Consider the following 19,636-nt stretch of genomic DNA (forward strand, 5'->3'; position numbering starts at 1 on the left):
GTATGGCTACTAAAATCTAGCAAAAAACTAGGTCGGCAGAGGAAAAAGTTATTTCAAGCGTCCTTCTGCATGAAAAGTTGGAGCGGCAAAACCGCTGTCAAAGTGCGCGAGCCGGGACGCGGTAGGCAGGAAACAACTCGAAGAAACACGAGAGCTGACAATTCCTTCTGCGCAAGTAACACACGTGATCAAGCACGCGGTGGGGGGCAGGAACGTGTGCCCATCTGCCTTCTCCTTTTAGCGTGTGCATCCGTGCGCAGGCCACGCGCCGTATCTTGGAGGTGATCTCTCCGCAGTAAGTGCAAAGGCCAGTGCCGAAATTGTTGGTGCCCTCACGCACATTTTGTTGCTCCCTAGTGTTGTCTAGTGTTGGCAATCACGTAATCTCAAATTTCCGAGACACGGCGCAAAGCGCTCGCTCACGTTGTGACTGAGTTAGTGGTTATCGAGTGAGATCTGTTAATCTTTACCTGAGCGCGTGTGGCATCGATAAAAGAACGCACCTTATTTTGTGTAGTTGTCTCTTTGCTATTGCCATCAATGCTCCGCCTTTCTGGCGAAACTGACTTTTTTTAGTGTTCAGGACCAATATCCTTATCTTTTTACACGTTTGCTTTTAATTTGGGGGCGCCCACTGTGGTTACTAAGCGCGGTCAGCTAAGGCATCCAAGATTTACGGCGCCGTGCGACACAACACTCGCAAATCTTGGACGCCGTGAGCCACGTCGATGCATTGCTCTCAGCACGATCGGCACCGCATGCACTGGCGCTCATAACTGGGCTATTATCACCCCACCTTCTTGCGATATGTTTATAAGTGCTTACTAACAAGATCCTATCCATCAGGAATACTCTTGGAATTTGTGAAGTTGTTTTTAATGCTGAAACTTCAAAACCTCGAACTAACAAAATTCGCGATTTAACAAAGTTCCTTGCTGCAAGTATAACTTCGTTATATCGAGGTTCGACTGTCTTGCGCTCCAAGACAAGCGCAAGGGTAACATCAAGGAATTTGTAACAATGCACAGGTTCTGCATGTAAGTTATTTATTGTGTACGGGTAAGCTAGTGGGTTACATTGGTGGGAGAATATCACTACTTTTCGTTTATTTGGGTTAAATGTTCGTAGCCAGCAAATGCACCATTGTTGCAAGCAGTTAATTTCTTCCTGAGGGGAGATTTAACCATACAGATGTTTGGTAAACGATGCAGTCATCTACAAACATGCAAATATTGCAGGATACATGCAGTGGCAAGTCACTAATATATATTAAGAAGAGGAGAGGTCTGAGAACAGATCCTTGTGGAACCCCAGAAGTTACTGGTAGGGAATCAGATGTGCTGTTGTTGAAAAAGACTAACTGTGAGCGGTCACTAAGGAATGATTAAATCCATCACAAAATATTGGGGTGCACATGTGCCAGAGATAGGTTTAGACCTATCTCTGGCACCTATTTTCGGCCAGCCTTAGGAAGATTTTCAAGCAATAACCGTAGATCACAATGTCTGATTACGATATTTACCCAATTCTAACGTGCAACTCTCTTTTTTTCCTAGAAACTTCAGTTGAAAATCTCGTTCGCGATTTTCATATGCATTACTACATAACATGGCTGTAATGTGGCAAAGCTGACGTTAAAAATCATGCGGCAAACCTGACTTTAGGAAACCAGCCACCCCACTGTTGCAACACATATCATACCCTTGTCCATTTTTCTTGCTATAAAATTGGGTGTGCCTTAGATTTCCGTTCTGTTTAGGAGATTTGAATGTTATCTCTGTGTTAGTTTTCTACTATGGACACATAGAAAGCGGGCACGCATTTGATTAAGGGGCCTTTTAGAATGAGACAAATACTGCCAAATGAATTGTCACAGCTGTCCCCGATTCGTCGTCGGCGCGAAGTCAATCGACGGGGTAGACAAGCTGGTTGGTCGTTCCGTACGCAAGCGAGCACAGTGAAAAGAGTCAGAGTCGGGAGTAAACAAAAAAACAAGATATTTATCGGCTGATAAATACACACAGATTAATAAATTACAATAATAAAGAAAACACAAGAGAGACTAACACACCTGACTTGATATCACACAATGATGAAGACAAATAAATACGAGCAATTAACAGTACATATACATATGAAACAGGGCGCGGATCAAATATACAAGAATAACACCTAACAGCATTTCACTAAACAAAGTTCAAAAGAAATCAAAGTTCAAAAGAAAAACAAACGATGTCATACGCATTGCCGGGCAGCAGCAGCAAGTCCATAAACCGTGGAAGTCGGTGCACAAAGCTTTCCCGAAGAAGGCTGGCGGTCCGATCTTGTCGAGGTGGATGCGAATTGCTGAGCTGGGGTTCCCGGGAGTCTAGATCTGACGACTTCCCTCAAGCAGGTTGAGCTAACTTGAGGCGAACTACCGTGAGCTTCGTTGCAGACGCTGGTTTGACGTCTCGTACGTCAACAAGTTCCTCGGAGTTCCGACGTGGCCAGGCGGCCCAGGCGATACTGGACGGCACTAGCCCCCCAACGGCTTCTCAGCAGCGCATAGGTTCAGCTTCTAGACTACTCAGCAGGGCCCAAAACATGCGCCTAAATAGCCTCTGCCTTCCCTAGTTCCCTAGGTAGGGAAACTGCCGCTACGTAGCATTCTCCGAATTCAGCTCTCTTAGCTCCCAACAATCTTGGCCGCACTCCCACTATGGACGAAGAACCGCAGATCAGCCTCTCTCCCACTGTCAAGGGCCAAGGTTGATCCCGGCACTACCACGTGGCCGTACGCGCACACTTCGGGGTCCGTAATCGGCGTGACGCGTCTGGAATCGAGATGGCAGCCCGAGCGGCCATGACGCTTTTGACGCCCGTAATTCGGCGTGTCGATGTCGAATGCATTGTACGCTGCACAGTCAGGAGCCCACGTGTTTGCCGCTCGTAATTCGGCGTGTCGATGTCGAATGCATTGTACGCTGCACAGTCAGGAGCCCACGTGTTTGCCGCTCGTAATTCGGCGTGTCGATGTCGAATGCATTATACGCTGCACAGTCAGGAGCCCACGTGTTTGACGCTCGTAATTCGGCGTGTCGTTAATCAGCGTCCAAACCATTCGAAAATATGCCGCTCCGTGACATGAATCAACAGCATGTTTTGGCATTTCTTTCTGCATTTTGTTTAATTTGACCAGCTGGATAATTCTATCAATTTTGTCGGTTCCGTCATGGTCGAATCAACGGAAGTCAACTGTAAATTTGTTTTTTTTTTATAATGTGGGCACTAGTCACATTCAGGTACACCAAACTACATTAAGCCTGAGAAAATTGGGTGCACGTTAGAATTGGGGGCGCATTGGAATCATGCAAATACGGTTCGTATCATAGGCTGTTTTCTAATATAGCAACAATGTGCCTAGAAGTAACTTTTCTTTCGCCACAAACAACTGCCAAGAGATGGATCGAGTCAGAAGCTGGGTTCAGACGACCCGACCCCTGACAATGTTTACAATGAACCCGTAACTGCCAGGCCAAGATAGCATGCCTGGTCTTCGTAAAGCAGAGTCGTCATCAGGTCGGTTTTATGCCAGCACAGCCCCAATTTTATCTGTCACGGTGCTGGCTGCCAGCTCAAACCCAGCACCGGCATGCCATACACCAGTTATACGGTTCTCCCTAAGTTGGCACATAACTTGCACTGCAAGCACTGTCGGGTGTCATACATGGCAAACAAGTGAATCGTCGCAAGTGGAGTCAAGCCTAATTCCTTAAACTACATTCATGGTTGGGAAACTGTGGTTTTACTCGAAATTGCGAGACTGAGTGGGCATTGCTCTCATTTTATTTCTTTTCTTAAGAGCTCTCTTCCACGAGTCCAAGTGCAACTTCTGCTTCTCTAAGAAATGTCTTTCTCGGTGGTCCCCCCACTGTTGCAGCTTATCACATCACCTGGCACGAGCAGTATGGGCTACATGACAAAAATGGACGCGTGTTTTTCATTCTGCTCCAACATGGGCTACAAAAATGGCACTCGGATGGCTGTTGGATTTACTCGACGGTATTCCTCAAAATTTTAAACGCCTACGAAAATTTCATATAAAGCCTTTCAATAAATTTCAATCATGCAATGTTTGTGATGTATCACCACTTTGTTTTGCTTCCATTTTGTTATTACTTTTATAAAATAAAACAGCCCCCACCCCCAGGTGCCGTTTTTGTTTTTCTTGGCAAATGTGGCAATAGCCTAGAGACGAGATAAAAAAAGCCGGCAGATGCCATGCCCTGTGGGAATCGATGTTATGTGAAGCAGTGCGCAGGGAGCCTACCAAGTTAACGAAACGACCAAGAGAGCACAAAGACGTACCGTAAAAACCGGACTATAGGTCGAACCGGAATATAGGTCGACCCCCCCAACTAACCAATTCTAAAAATGAAAAAAAAAAAAAAAAAAAATCTTTTTCAATGGCAAAAGTACCGAAAGACACCCTTACCTTTAAACAAATGTGACTCAGCCGGTTGCAAAATGGACAGTATTTATTTAAATGTTGCTCGTGCCGTGATGATAAGGTGCTGACAAACATGCGGGTCGATGGTCGCACAATACGAAGCCCACGGCAACCTGGCGGGTTACCGTGGGCTTCCGCGTACTCAATCGCCTTTTTCTTGAAGGCGACCGTGAATTGCCGCCGGCTTCCACTCATTTTGAAACAAAATGTGAAAAAGCAGCCTGAATGCGATGGCGAAGGCGGCTGTTTACTTCATCTACCCATTGTTGCAAGACTTCCGTAGTTTTTCCACCAATGTCCGGTATATACGACGAGGGTCGACTTTTTCCAATGGTTTTTTGAAAAAAAGTTCGACCTATATTCCGGTTTTTACGGTAGGCAGGCAGCTGTTTCATGACCTACATGACACGCATGTCATCACTCCTCAGGAGTCCCTTTAGCTACGCCGAAGAGACCTTAAAGGGCAACTCCAGCGATTTTTTGACCATGTCAGGCTAATAAAATATTTAGGTTCCCGAGACCCTCCTGTGACGCGCCTGATAGGAGAATTGTTCCGCAAATTCTAAAATTATTTTAAATAAGCAAAAATGCCCCAACACGAAACCGAAACCTGACCAAGCAGCTGAGCGAACCTTTGCGTGTGACGTCACGAGTGTGCCCCCGGCGCGGAAGGCACGCAACGCATCCCGGTCTCGCCCGCGAGGCGAATAAAACCGGCGAAGAGCAGATGCTCAGCTTATTCGTGACCGCGCCGGACCTTCGGGTTACATTGTGAGCTGCACCACCTATTCGGATCTGTCGAACAGTGACAGTTATGAATCAGACGAATTCAATAGCCACGAATCGCCGTCCGCATTCGACCCACCACCACTAGAGCCAGCGGCCATGCGCAACATATCGCGCTGCAACATGAAGACCAAGGGTAGCCCTTACTACTGATTGTTATATGTGCTGCTTGCTATTTTAGGTGTTTTACTCCTTCTCAGGAAACCGCTTCGCATGCTCACTATAAGATGTGGAGCACGAATCCCGCAAGAACGCCGCTGACAGTCCAAAGCACCGACCGGTGCATTTGTTTACATCGGCAGGTACAGCGACCACTCGTCGTTCGCTTGAGATAGCCACTCATTGGTGACATGAATTAATGTCAGAACATATCAAAACACGCATATTTTGTGCATGTAAGCACCGTTATATCACTCTGGGTCGCGCTGATATGAGCGACCACACACCTTCGAAAACAGCGAGTGGGAGACCAAGCGTTGTTGTGCAGCCTGCTTATAATTCTTCGTATTCTCTTCATGCACACAATTAGTGTTCGTAAAGTAGACATAGAATAGGACAATGAGCATATCATCGTTCATTTAGAGAACGCATAGTTTTCTCGCGGAAATGCCGATGCCATGAAGTATGACATCGTTGGCAGCTGAACGAGACGGTTGTTTACGCATGCTGTATCGAAGGGGCCTCCGCTGGCTGTCCATTTGGGATACAAGGCAAACAGTGCGCCTTGTAAGCTAAATAATGAGTCAGCGTAACGATAGGCAAAAATACACCCATGGATGTGCGTAGTCACATTTCATTTAGGGAAGCACCGGCGAGTACGACTGGCCGCATTCGAGAACGGCAACGTAACGGATGTTGATTGCACGTCGTGTCGTTGCTTCTAGCTTTTTGCGTTTGCACTGTACGAAATAAGGAATGGTTTATTTCAAATCCGTATGGTCAAAACTGAACTACAGAAGCAGCTTTCCTCATCCTAATGGCTTAATTAGCTTCATATCAGTGGCTCCGGTCCGCCAGCAGCAGACGCTCGAACTCGGCCACTGTGATAGGCTTAACCTCGGCGGAACGCGATCGGCATTGGCTCAAACTTTTGCGGATGGCGAGGGCTGAAGTTCGTGCGGCCAACAACGCAACACCGCTTGCCACCCGCCCCCCCCATTACTTGCCCAACTTCTCGCGACAGCAACATCTCACGCCACGCACTAGCTCATGATCGTCGACTCCTGCAGGCTCTCGTCGCTGTCGTCTGCACGATCCTGACATGCTCTGCGTGGCACACTCCTGACATCATACACAATGTGGCCTGTAACTGAGGAGGAGGTAAGGTGGGTATTCGAGGCAATTAATTAAATTCATTTGTAAAAAATCTGTGCAACTCTCAAGCCTGCTTTTTTTTAGGACATGATGGAAGTGTTCAGAGGAACATACCAAGCGAATTTCTTCGACATCCGTTGGCATCTAAAAATCGCCGAAGTTGCCCTTTATTTATTTATTTTATTTATTTATTAGTTACCTGCATCGCCCCCCGTAGGGCATTACAGCAAGAAGGTTACAGACTTAACTAAATACATGAACAAATAATTACAATGCGTGGAAGAAAGCATCATTTTCTGTGATGTATACAATGCACGATGGCAAACTGTTCCAATCTCGAACAGTTCTAACAAAAAAAAGATAACGGAAAACGTCACCCCTACAAGAAAATTCCCTGACCTTCAAACAGTGGTCTAGTCGCTTAGATATGTAGTGTGGTGCCTGGATATATTGTTCGCGGTTTATGCCTGTTTTAGAATAATAAATATCATGGAAAAATTTTGATCTGATATGCCTTCTACGATCCTTCAGCTCTTGCCATTTAAGTTTATGTTTGCTTTCTGTCATGCTAAGCTGCCGACTATAGTTACCAAGAACAAATCTAACTGCCCTATTCTGGATTTTTTCTAATTTATTTATAAGCTCAGATGTGTGTGGGTCCCAACAAACACATCCATATTCAAGTATTGAACGTACATGACTGAAATACAGCTGCGTTATTAAGTTACTCGGTAAATGACTAAAATTGCGCCGCAAGAATCCCAAAAGTGATGCTGCCTTATTTACAATATAGTTAACATGCTTGTTCCATCGTAAGTCAGAAGTAATAAAGACGCCTAGATATTTAAATTCCTTGCTTATGTGGCAAGTGTTATCCTTTTTTTGCTGAGTCCTTGTCATTTTTGCTGAGTCAAGCTCATGACTATGACTGCTACCATTATCCTTTAGTGTTTCTTTCATTTAGTACCCACAACCCATTTGAGTGGTTTTAGAGTGTTAATCTTTTTTCGCTGAATCATTGTCATTTTGACTGAGTCAAGCTCATGACTATGACTTCTACCATTATCCTTTAGTGTTTCCTTCACTTAGTACCTACGTACAAACCCATTTCAGTGGTTTTTGAGTGTTAAACTGTTTTTGCTGAGTCATTGTCATTTTTAGTGAGTCATGCTCATGACTATGACTCTACCATCACCCTTTCGTGTTTCCTTCACTTAGTACCCACGTCCGAACTCATTTCAGTGGATTTTGAGTATTATTATTTTTTCACTGAGTCACTGTCATTTTTGCCGAGTCATGCTCACGACAATAACTTCTACCATCATCCTTTAGGGTTTCCTTCCCTAAGTACCCATGTCAGCACCTATTCCAGTGGGCTTTGAGTGTTAATTGTTAATCTTTTTTTGCTGAGTCATTGGCATTTTCATTGAGTCATGCTCATGACTGACTTCTACGATCATCCTTTTGTGTTTCCTTCACTCTGTGCCAACGTCCGAACCAATTCCTGTGGTTTTTGAGTGTTAATCTAATTTCGCTGGGACATTGCCAGTTTATTCGGCTCTTTCATGACTTACATGACACCCACGTCATGTCATTACCTATAATTTATTTTCCTCATACACTCTTGTCATACTATGCCACTTTTTGTACCTACCAAGTTAACGAAACGACTATGAGAGCAGCAAGACGTAGGCGGCTGTTTCATGACCTACATGACAGGCATGTCATGACATTGATGTCATGACGTATCACTTATGTTCGTCATACACTCGTCATACTATGCCAATTTTCGTACATACCAAGTTAACGAAACGACCAAGAGAGCACCAAGACAAAGGCGGCTAGATAGATAGACAGACAGACAGACAGATAGATAGATAGATACTGTCAAAGTAGCAAATGTTCGGCAAGCAATGCTTCGCATTTAAAAAAAAAATGCATTACATCTGGTTGATCGCTGCTTCCTGCGAAGCAGTCTCCACCTATCCACATTTAATGGATGTTGCAAGTGCATCAGGCTGGACAGACCCTTCAGAATAGTGTTGGCCTGAGCTCGTTGGTTGCACATAGCACAAATGGTTTCCAGCAGAACGTATGGACACGGACAGAAAAAGGACGACGACACACGCTGGTCGTCGTCCTTTTTCTGTCCGTGTCCATACGTTCTGCTGGAAACCATTTGTGCTATGGACAGACCCGACTCGATGCTCGCTCAGCTAGACCAGCCAGCCTTTATGAGCATGACAGGCAAAGCACAGCCCAACGAGCTGATTCTGCCCGCTTTTGTTGGGTTCTTGCAAGCACCCCAATTGTCCCTCCTCAGGACCAATAACACCACCATGGTTCCCACCTCTTAAATTGTTCAATAGGCGACATGTCTCACTCACCGGACAAAATGCTGGAAGATGAACTTGAGGATTTCGAAGTTTGCTGGCGGCAGGCTCTTGATGAGCTCCCTCAGGGCCAGCAGCCGGCAGCTGCGGTCAGACAGGCCTGGAGAGAGAGAGAGGAGAAAAGGAATTTCTGTTAGGCTACACATCCACACTGCAGTTGCAACACTCATAATGCATGGTGCAGTGGTAGCAATGCCTTGCCTATTGCACCTTTCTGGTGTGCCTCTAACAATGCTGGGCCATTAAATCGCCCTCCTGCTTTGATAAAGAAGGATGATAAGACCAGCGTTGGCAACTACTTTGATGCACCCAGATGGCTCCCTAATATGCTCTTTTGTACATCTTTAGAAATAGCGACAAGAGGAGGCGCATTTATCCCCCCTTGGAATAAAATGGGGGCGAGGCGGTGAACTTGGCCGTAGTCCTTTACGGAATTTCGCTCAGACAATTTACGAGCAACTAGTATTTACGTCCCTAAGACACACAAGATAAAAGCGGCTACGAACTCTTTCAATTTACCAGCCTTCTTGCAAGGCCACCTACGGTGGGTGAGGGCAGCGCAGTCCACTGACCTGCGATCTCGGTGAGGCGCGCCATGTGGGCGTGCGACAGCAGCGGGGGCAGCCGCTTGGAGAAGAAGTCCTTGAGGGCGGTGGCCACCGCGTTGACGGGCAACTCGGAGGAGCCCAGCTCGGCCACCAGGTCGGCGCCCTCGTCGAGGCGCTGCAGCAGCAGTTCCACGTGCGCCCTGTTGCCTGGCACCCGGTACAGCCCTTCCGAGTCCAGGCCCTCCTGCTCGATGAAGCGCACGCACTGCTCTACAAAGAGCGGGGTGCGCACGGCCTCCGACTGGGCAAACTCCTCCAGCGCGGGCGCGGGGGCCACCCCGGCGGGGCTGCTTCCCTGCTTCTTCTTCTTCTTCTCCGTTAGCCGCTTCTGCCGCTCCTGCACCGTGCGAGACCCTTCAACGCTGTACGAAGAACACTTGAGCCGCGAGACTGCGCCCCGAAATCCGGCTGTCTTGCACGAGCAATAGTCAGAGGTGGCCGCTCTATGTGGCCCCTATGAACGAGTAACAGACAGGCGCACCTTATAGAACTGGCACCTTCACTTAGCGAAGGTCGTAAGTTCACTTCTCTAGAATGAATGAAACGCCCGTAGACAATATGCGAAATCCCATATGCAGGCTTTCTTCCTCTGACCCGAATTAACCTCGACCAAGATGGCTGACCTACCACTAGTAGCACTGTTGCGCCTCCTACAAACAAGTAACGGACAAGTGCTTTTAGAACTGTATAAAGATGATAGATATTCCGGAAACATTACAACCCACCATTCAGTATTTTGCACCGTATGCCAATTCAACCGCCAAAACGAGCAGAAAGTGATGTTTTCACTTTGATAGCTCAAAACCAAAAGTGCTGTTGCGCGTTGCCAACTATGCCCAAGCCACAGGACAAGCCAAGCCACTAAGTTCTCAAACATACATTTGTATGTTTGTATCCTCCATGTTCACCATACATTCCTTTAGTGTTAAATAAAAACAGGGTCCATGGCAGCTTTTTTCATTGCGGGTTACAAATCTTTGTCACGCAGAATCATGAACCAGCTTCACAACATGCGAACTCCACTGTCAATGTCTGCACTTGAGGGTGACAATGAAATAAGGGAAAGTGCTAGACAATGACTGGCAAGCTTTTGTTTTTAGCCACTTGCAGAATAAAGATGCCTATGTTCCGGTGGATTCGTTATTTTAGACTCCCGATTATTCGGACTTTTAGGCAGTCACTACTTAGTCCAAATTATTAGTAAGCGACAGTAAAAATGCCACTTTCCATGTAATGCTATAGAAGCCACGACATGTCCTTGGCTTATAAAAGCCTCCGAGTCACTTGCCTCTTCCTTGAGACGGCGCTTCTCCGTCTTCTCGTCCTCCCGAGCCTTCTTCCGCTCGTCCTTCTTTCGTGTTGTACTCTTGTCCTTTAGTAACTGCTGCAACACGAACAATTCCTACACTTTAGCTTCTCAAACATCGCTCACTGCAGCTAAATGCAAAACTTCACCGTTTGTCTGACTACACTGACTTACAAGAGCAATTCTCAAGTGTCGCCAAGGCGTTCGAACAAGACAAAGACGACGTGACCATTGGTGGCCTTTTCAGAATTTGTTTGAATGCACGAAGGCAATCAGCTTCGGCACACACGCACAATCGTTGCGAATGGTTGCAGTTATGATGCAGCATTTTGTTCTGAATGATGCATTTGGAAAGTCACAATGCATATCGAAGCCAGAAATATTAAGCTTACGCAAATCTTGGCATTATCCATGGCTCCTATGCTGGCCAACTTCCAGCTCTTGCAGAAACTAGCACGAGTTCTCCTTCTAGCAATTTTTTGTAAGGAACTATGCCACCCCAAGGATGAGGGGAAATGAATACGGCAGCCTCGACAGCGGCCCACTCACCCTGGCACCTGCCGCCAGCTCTCCAAGCGTGGCACTGTCATATGCGACGCTGTCGTCCGTAGGCAGCATGCCGGGCAGCTTGGCCTTGGCTGCTGCAACACAGGCACGCACGCAGGTGCTCAGCTACACACACAACGTCCTGCTCGAGTGAAATGCCACCCGCTCACAGAGCAAGCAGTACAGTTGCGTCATTAAAGGGCCACCTTAAGGCACACACGTGCCAATGGAGTAAAGGGGCCAACAGAGAGTGAAAGAGCACTAAATTAAAAAAAAAACTATTTTCGTCGTGAACTGAATATACACACTAGTGGAACGAGGCTGAAATGATAAATAAGCTTGCTCGTATGTGTTTCAGTGCACATTTCGTTGCATTGTCGAACCATGAATTTGAATATCTTGCCGGATTTTGAGGAAATTGTGGGCATGTGCTTAAAGCAAGATAGCTGATGTACAATATCAGTCGCTATCCCTGGCCTTATTTTCTGTCCACCAATGTATATATTCGGTGTTGGAAGTCAGCGCTCTTTTTTGAGAGGCAATCACATGCACGCGATATGCAAGCTACAGAGACAAACAGACTCTATCTCGCTGTCGCGTAGTGGCGTGCGGCAACTACACGAACGCGACATCGCAAAACCAAGTAGTGACAAACTTTTGTTGTCTGAATAAATACAATTGTACCCTCGTAAGAAAATCGCAAACGTGCTGCAAGGCTATAGCTTTAAATGTGTACTAATCTAGTTTTTATGTACTGTCATCACTAGTAAAAATGCGTTCCATGTCGCCACCATGAAATGCCATGGCACCATCTGGTAGGTAGAAATAAAAACACTTTCGCAGCTCTCAGTGGCGTTTCGAGAGTAAACACGTGCCACCGGTGGGTAAAAAAAGCTATTTTCCCTTTTTTTCTATTGTGCAGGTAATGATGAATCTTGATGACGAGCTTCTCTTTATGTTTACGAATCCAATACAAAAAACAAAAACAAAAAGAAAATGCAATTTTCTGGCCAAAATCACGATTTTAGCTTTCTTTTCCCTTACCATGGAGAAAATAGTGTTTTTTGATTGTTATAGCAGATGTTTTTTTCTGAAGGAACTACTGCACTCAATATTAAATGCAATACATAAACAGAATAAGAATGAATGCAGTTTTCACGCATTAAAGTTTTAATAAGGAGATATATGTCACAAAAAAGATATAAATTGTTAAAATCAAGATTGTGCGATAAAACTGAACAAAGTTTGTAAAGACACGCTTGTATCTACTAAGAAAAACATGTTACGAAAGTCACGAGATATACAAAATGCATTGCCGTCTATTAGGCACTATCTCCGAAAAAAATAAAAATATTTAATTGCACAGTTATATCGCTACAAAAATTTAACTGCAAGCACTACAGTTGGGCATGCCGAGCTGCGGCCGTCGATGTTCCGGGCTGGTTTGCGTCGTCGTCGCTTTCAGACTAAAGTCCGACGAAAAGTCGGCGTCCTCTGACTCACTACTATACAACGTATCGATGAGATCAGCCGCAGAGGCAGCGGAATCGCGATATCTGCGTTCTCCCGAAGCGCGCACACCGTTTCCGGAGTCAGACATTTTTGCGTTCTGCTTTGACGATTGCGAAACTTCGAAGCGCGTTTAAAAATCACCGCCTGGTCGAAAAAAAGTGAACTGCTTTGAAAACAAAACTATAGTTTCTCCTCTTTTACGTCCGATGGCGCAGTGTGTCCGTGAGTGGCGCGGAAGGTCTCGAAAGCGGCGTTTGAAACCATTGGTGGAGGGCTAACGATGCCTAAAGGGCGCTGTATGTAAAGAGTTAATTAAATGACAGCTTCAGGTACACAGCAAAGAAGACTTCTGTATGTGTGCTGTACACATCCTTGTAACGTGACTGTGATTTTATTGTGACATCTGTTTTTCAATGACATTTCTTAAAACAATCCTTGAGACAGTTCTTGAGAAATGGCCCTTTTTGAAGGACAGCTTCCTATGTGACCATTGTTCAGAAATGTCCTTTCTTAAATAATGCTGTCATGATAAGACCACGGTCACATTGTTACAACAGTGTGTACTGCCAATGTGCCGAAGTCTTCCTTGCCTTGTGTCTGTAACCATCAAATGGTAGCTGGTAGCTGTCTGCCTGTATTCTTTGTTTTCGTGCACTTTACACTGAACTAAGCAAAACAATGCTACATAGTGCTAATTCGTGACAATGAGTATACAGGTTGGTCCTGTATTGCAGAAGGTGTACACCTTTGTACAATTTAATGCCTCTCTCCATCTTTGCAACAATTTGTTGCAGGCAAAGAGTTTGCTAAATTCAGCTGTGGTTGGCACAAACATTCCTAACATCCCCACACGTTTAGTGCAAGAATGTCATAAAAATACTCGTATGCAGTCCTTTATAGGTTGGGTTGCCACGCGGCATACATAAGGTTCTAATGGAGTTACCGTAAAAACCGGACTATAGGTCGAACCGGAGTATAGGTCGACCCCCCAACTAACCAATTCTAAAAATGAAAAAAATCTTTTTCAATGGCAAAAGTACCAAAAGACGCCCTTACCTTTAAAACAAATGTGACTCAGCTGGTTGCACAATGGTGACAGTATTTATTTAAATGCTGCTCCGTGCCATGATGATAAGGTGCTGACAAACACGCGGATCGATGGTCCCACGATACGAAGCCCACGGCAACCCGCCAGGTTGCCGTGGGCTTCCGCGTACTCAAATGCCTTTTTCTTGAAGGCGACGGTGAATTGCCGTCGGCTTCCGCTCATTCTCAAACAAAATGTGAAAAAGCAGCCTGAATGCGATGGCGAAGGCAGCTGTTTACTTCATCCGCCCATTGTTGCAAGACTTCTGTAGTTTTTCCGCCAATATCCGGTATATAAGACGAGGGTCGACTTTTCGCAATGGTTTTTTGAAAAAACGTTCGACCTATATTCCGGTTTTTACGGTAAATATAAGCATGCAGGCCCGTTTCATAAAGATACTGCAACAGTGACCTATAAAATGCATTCTCCATAATCCATCTTTCATTATCTTCTACTTGGTTACTGTTCAATTTCACACCTTTAAGAACACTTTCGCGAATTGTCTTTGTCCCAGGACACGTCCAAAGTAGATGGTGGCCTGAGCGACCACAGTGAACAGGTGAACCCTTCAATGGCCGAGTATTTTTTAGGAGAATGTCAACTGCAAAGGTGGAGCTTGTTATCGTGGATTCAGAATGTACAAAACAAAAGTATGTGATTTAAGATACCGCTGCTGTGTTCACCAAACACGTACATAGACAACTATTAGGGACAGACCTTGCATCACCGCACATACTCAGCAGTGATCGTCAAAGGGCAGAGAGTCGTCGTTTCTCTGCCCACGACAAAGGGTAAGTCTTGGAACCAGCTTTGCAGACACAACGTACTGCCCGGAAAAAAAAACTAAAATGTTACGCGAGGCAGTAACGGCCGGCACCTGCGGCTGATGGCACCAGCGGTGCATCCGGGTACGGAGGCAGCGCTGGGATGCGCGGGGGCGCCACGGGGATGCTGCCACCCCGATGGCGACGGTGGCGCCCCCTGCGGTGGGGTGCCGGCGGTCGGCGGGGGGCGCACCCGGGAGGGCGGCCGGGGTGTCGTTCGAGAGAGCTCCACTCACTGTCCGAGTCAGATTCTGCTGCCACTGCTGCCACCATCACCACCAACACCAAGCACCAAGACAGAGAAGGAAGAAGGGAGCAGAGAGGAAGAGACAGTGGTGGGAGAGTGAGAGAGAGAAAGACACAGTGAGATGAGGACAGAGCACAGACCAAGCCCGGGAAGCCCTGCTAGTTACCAGTGCATCAAAATGCTCTCACTTAAGTGGTAAGAACATAGGAGAGTTTGCTGTTGGGCTAATTGGCACATGGTATTGTAGAATGAAAACAGTGCAAACTAGTGGAACAAGGGAGAAAGGATGACTGCCACCAACTACAGTGCTCTAAAGGGGGGTAATCCTGTGTGTTTTGGACATCTGCGATAGCTTGCTGTCAGAGCGCACTGAACAGGAACACCTAAACTGCTAATCAAGCTTGGCTTGTGGCGATTTCACCATTAGCTATTGATATAGAGGACTTGCATAAGTCTGCCAACCCAGGTGCAACACCAGGTTTTGGCTGATATTGTCAGGGAGACATACAAAAAGGCTCCATAGTAGCCAGTTGTTTAATGCACAGAGCTCACCTGTGAAATTGGCCACTGCGTGGTTGTGCTGACCATTCAACTGCATTTAACACTAACTGCTATAGTTGAGTGTAGCAGCTTTAGTTCACCAGTTACTCCATATACTTAAAGAAATGTGTACAGCGCACACCGTGGCTAGTTATGCATTTTTCACACTCATTAGCTACAGAACCATCACAAGAGCTGCATCCCTCCCCTTTAGCTTTGTAGGCAACGGCAGTCACAGATTGTAATACCCTAGTGCCATACAATTAGGTGACTCTGGTGTTTAGAAGAAAACAGCGCTACAACATAAGACGAGACAAGAAGCACACAGACACAGCCCTGTCTAATGATTGTATGAATACAGTTGTTAGTCAGTGCTGTGTCGGGGTGCTTCTTCTTGGTTCGTCCCGTGTGGTAGAGCTGTGAGCTGTCTTCATCTGACCATGAACCAACTAGCCCCCAACATTCAATTCTCGCTAACTCTAGTGTTTGCAAGGCTACAATCTGGCTGTGGTAGACGACCATGTAGGATTGCTACACCTGTACATAGGATATCGCAGCATGCTGCACTTCCCCCCCTTGACCTGCTTCCCTCTTATTCGTACACTTTGCTCTAATGAAATACGGAATGACAGAAGACAACAAATAAGTTGTAGCTCCGGAGTCAAGGCGCCTACCAATGTTCTTGTGATGTAATGGTCAACAACACTTTTATGGTGCGAGCATGAGAACATGTTTGTGTTTTGCCGTGTTTGGCGGTGTGTACAATTGTAAACAGTGTGCCTGAAAGTTATCACTCTGTGCCATTATTGTGCCCTTCCTTCCAGCATTCCAGTACGAAATGCAGCTAGCTACAACTACGACGGTAGTCTATATATTGAGACGTTGTTCTTGCTCGCACCTACACAGAAATGAACAAGCCATTAAATATAGTCATTATCCAGTGATATTCTTGTGCACCATACTACGCTGCACAAACCTTGTAGCCTTGCTAGCTGGGGTTTCATGAACTTCTAGTAGAGCGGCTTGGTGCATGTGTTCATTAGAGCATTCTTCACGTAAAGCAGCTTTCAGAAGGCAGCAGGGGAACACACACCCCACAAAGAAATAAATGTTGTAAAGGAAACAAGGGGAGGAAAGTTGTGCCCACACAAAGGTCAACAGCACAACACCATGTACAACACCGACACACAACACCCATCACATTTAGCGGCTGCACACCATTATACAGGGTGCTCTTTTTTTAACATTAACAGAATTTTAAAAGAAAATGCCTGTGGAATGTAGCACAAATCTACACATTGAGCAGGGTTACTCAATGAAGTGGATATACTTACACTGGAAATCAAAGTACATAATTTTACTAACCAACTTTTTAACTAATTACCCAATTGCACATATTGCAATATATAAATTGAAGCCAGTGATTTTGCAAGGCACATCCAGTTGGAACAAATTTTGAAACTAGCACCACTTTTGAAATAAGCACTGTCAAATTTGCAGTAAAAATGCGTTGTTTCGTTTACTTTTTTACCAAAAGCGCATTTGTATGCATTGAAGGAAAAAATTTAGTCGAACACCAATGCATTTCGTTGCAAACTTTGGTTACACATACAGCTAAGACCACTCATAACATAACTGCTTATAGTGTGGGACTGGATATAATGCGGTCTTCTCTGACTCTCGTTTATCTTTCCAGAGAACCCAATGTATACGCATACCACTTACAGTGGAGCCACGTGAGACAAAACACCAGTTATAATGCGGTTGCCAGAAAATCCCACAGACAAGCGAGGCAGCACGCACATTTCTCAATGAGGTGCGGCCACTGCTCATGCCGCGCTTGCACACGCCAGCGTTTTGACAGTGCTTGTCTGCGGTCATCGAGTGTGATCTATTCATGTTTGCTTGAGCGCGCTGACAACATGCTTGTTAATTCAATTAGTTAGTAAGCGAATGTGTCTAAGTTTATGCAGCCCATAAAACTACTATCCTTACTCCGTATACTCTACTAGTAAATTTGCTATCGCAATTGATGGTTCACCTTTCGGGCGAAACTGAAACTTTTTTGCTAGCTTTCCCAAAACATGGATGGTTTTTCTCCATTTCTCGGCCCACGGTGCATGCGCGCGTGTATAATTAAGGACCGCGTACTAGGCCCCGTTAACGGTCTCGTATACGAGACACGCATGGCGGGCGAAACGAGGGCTCAAATCGCCACAGCAATGTCGGAAACAGCTCAGAATGGCTGCCAGTAAGCTTATTAGGCATCTAGGTTCTCGCACTGGACAGGAAACAGCACGTGCGCACCTGTATAATTAGGGACATGTACTTTATCTCGTGACTGTGGCGCTTTTCTATTCTTGGTATGCTTCACCGCACAACACAGTTGGCTGTATTGCAGAGAAGCTGACCAGTCAAGTTCGAATTTTCCGGTGAAGGCCAATTTTGAGATCGAAATAACGGAGGTTTGGGCTCGCAGAAATGTATGGGCACCGTCCGGGACCTTCGGTTGGAATCAAATTAATGAAATTCTACTGTAGTGAGAAAAATTGTGACTCCGGCAACAAACATTATAAGCAGCCTATGCTATACCTCGAAGCTGGTGTCATCCTCAGGATTCGTTCCAAGTGGATATGACTTTCGAAGTCACCGACTATGATTTGTACATTACAATATGTGCATTAAGGTAATTAGTTTTAAAATTGATTAGCAAAACATTGCTAATCAGCAATATATTAAAGTTAATTTCTCAAGAAAATGTCTGCCTTAGAGAGCAATTGAGCTCAAGAAGTAGAATCGCGCTACATGCCACACATGATGTTCAAAGATTCTGTTAACAATAAAAAAAGAAACGCCATATATGCTCATGTTTGCACACATAGGTCAGGCTTCACAACATCACTCTCGCACGCATGCGCACGCACACACACACACACACATACACAGAGAGAGAGAGAGAATAGCCAACTGACTTTTCGAACGTGATGGGGCAGCACTAGTTTCTGTAAAACCTAGCTACCCTAAAAAACGAGCTTATGAAGAAACATTTCACAATGTTTTATTCCACCAGCAGTCTCAAAAGTTGGTAGTGCACTTTTTAACCTGACAGCACATTTGGTCGAGTGCTCAATCAACTGTTTCCGTGCTTCCCAACGATGTGTCATCATGACGCGGTGAAGTTTAGAGGTCGAAAGCAATCCAGCTGTGCATCACCAATAAAACAGCATTTTCTCAAGAGCATTATATTATATTATAATATTAGCATTATATTGCACGATCTTGTGCAATATAATGCACATCGCCTTCCATCCTTTTAAAAAATTGACTTCGAAATGATAACGTAAAATATTCATCACAGATATGGAGTCTGGTAACTGCGCAACTACATAGTAGTGGCTTAGTCAGGGAGGAAGGAAAGAAACTAACGCACAGCATGGCATCACACAGTGAGTTTTCACAAGCCAACTCTCTGTGAAGCCACCTCCGTTACTTCTTCCCTCTTCCGTGCCTCCAATAGTCACCCCAACATGTGGCGTTCCGCTTAGCAGACTCAGCCTAGCTTTAAGTTACGTGCAGTTGTTCACTTTCTTCGCCGACCACTCAGTGCACATTTTCTCCCAATATGCTTGCGCAGCTTCAGTGGTTTATTGCAGCATATACATTTATTGTATTCATTGCAGCATGCGAGTATGGCCCCCCATAGTTGTCTTTTTGGAAGAATGTGCGCTGAGTGCGGCAGTGGAAGACACTAAATCTAACGGCGACGCGATCATGCGCAAGGCCGACATTTTTCTGGCTTCAGTATTCTCACATGACGCTTCTTTCTAGCTTTGCCATCAGCTTTTGAGAAAACTGACAATAAGTTGATCTAGACTGTGTCATAACAGACGACAAAAAGCATCCATGAAGTGTGTTTTCAATGCCGTGATGTGACATGTAAATCCACTATGCAGCATTAATATACCAGCTAACCACACAATG

The 19,636-nt window shown here is 45.5% G+C and overlaps 1 protein-coding gene across 1 annotated transcript in view; it reads right to left on the bottom strand.

Annotated features, from left to right (window-relative positions):
- The window catches only part of LOC119434075 (rho GTPase-activating protein 190-like), an 86,580-nt gene that overhangs the window by 10,836 nt on the left and 56,108 nt on the right, over positions 1 to 19,636 (bottom strand). The window contains 5 exon segments of the mRNA XM_049658852.1: positions 8,980 to 9,085; positions 9,558 to 10,047; positions 10,882 to 10,977; positions 11,449 to 11,540; positions 14,922 to 15,131. Of these exon segments, the coding sequence (XP_049514809.1) occupies positions 8,980 to 9,085; positions 9,558 to 10,047; positions 10,882 to 10,977; positions 11,449 to 11,540; positions 14,922 to 15,131 (994 nt within the window).

The sequence above is a fragment of the Dermacentor silvarum genome, chromosome 11, assembly GCF_013339745.2.
Source record: "Dermacentor silvarum isolate Dsil-2018 chromosome 11, BIME_Dsil_1.4, whole genome shotgun sequence".
In the NCBI taxonomy this organism is placed as follows: Eukaryota; Metazoa; Arthropoda; class Arachnida; order Ixodida; family Ixodidae; genus Dermacentor; species Dermacentor silvarum.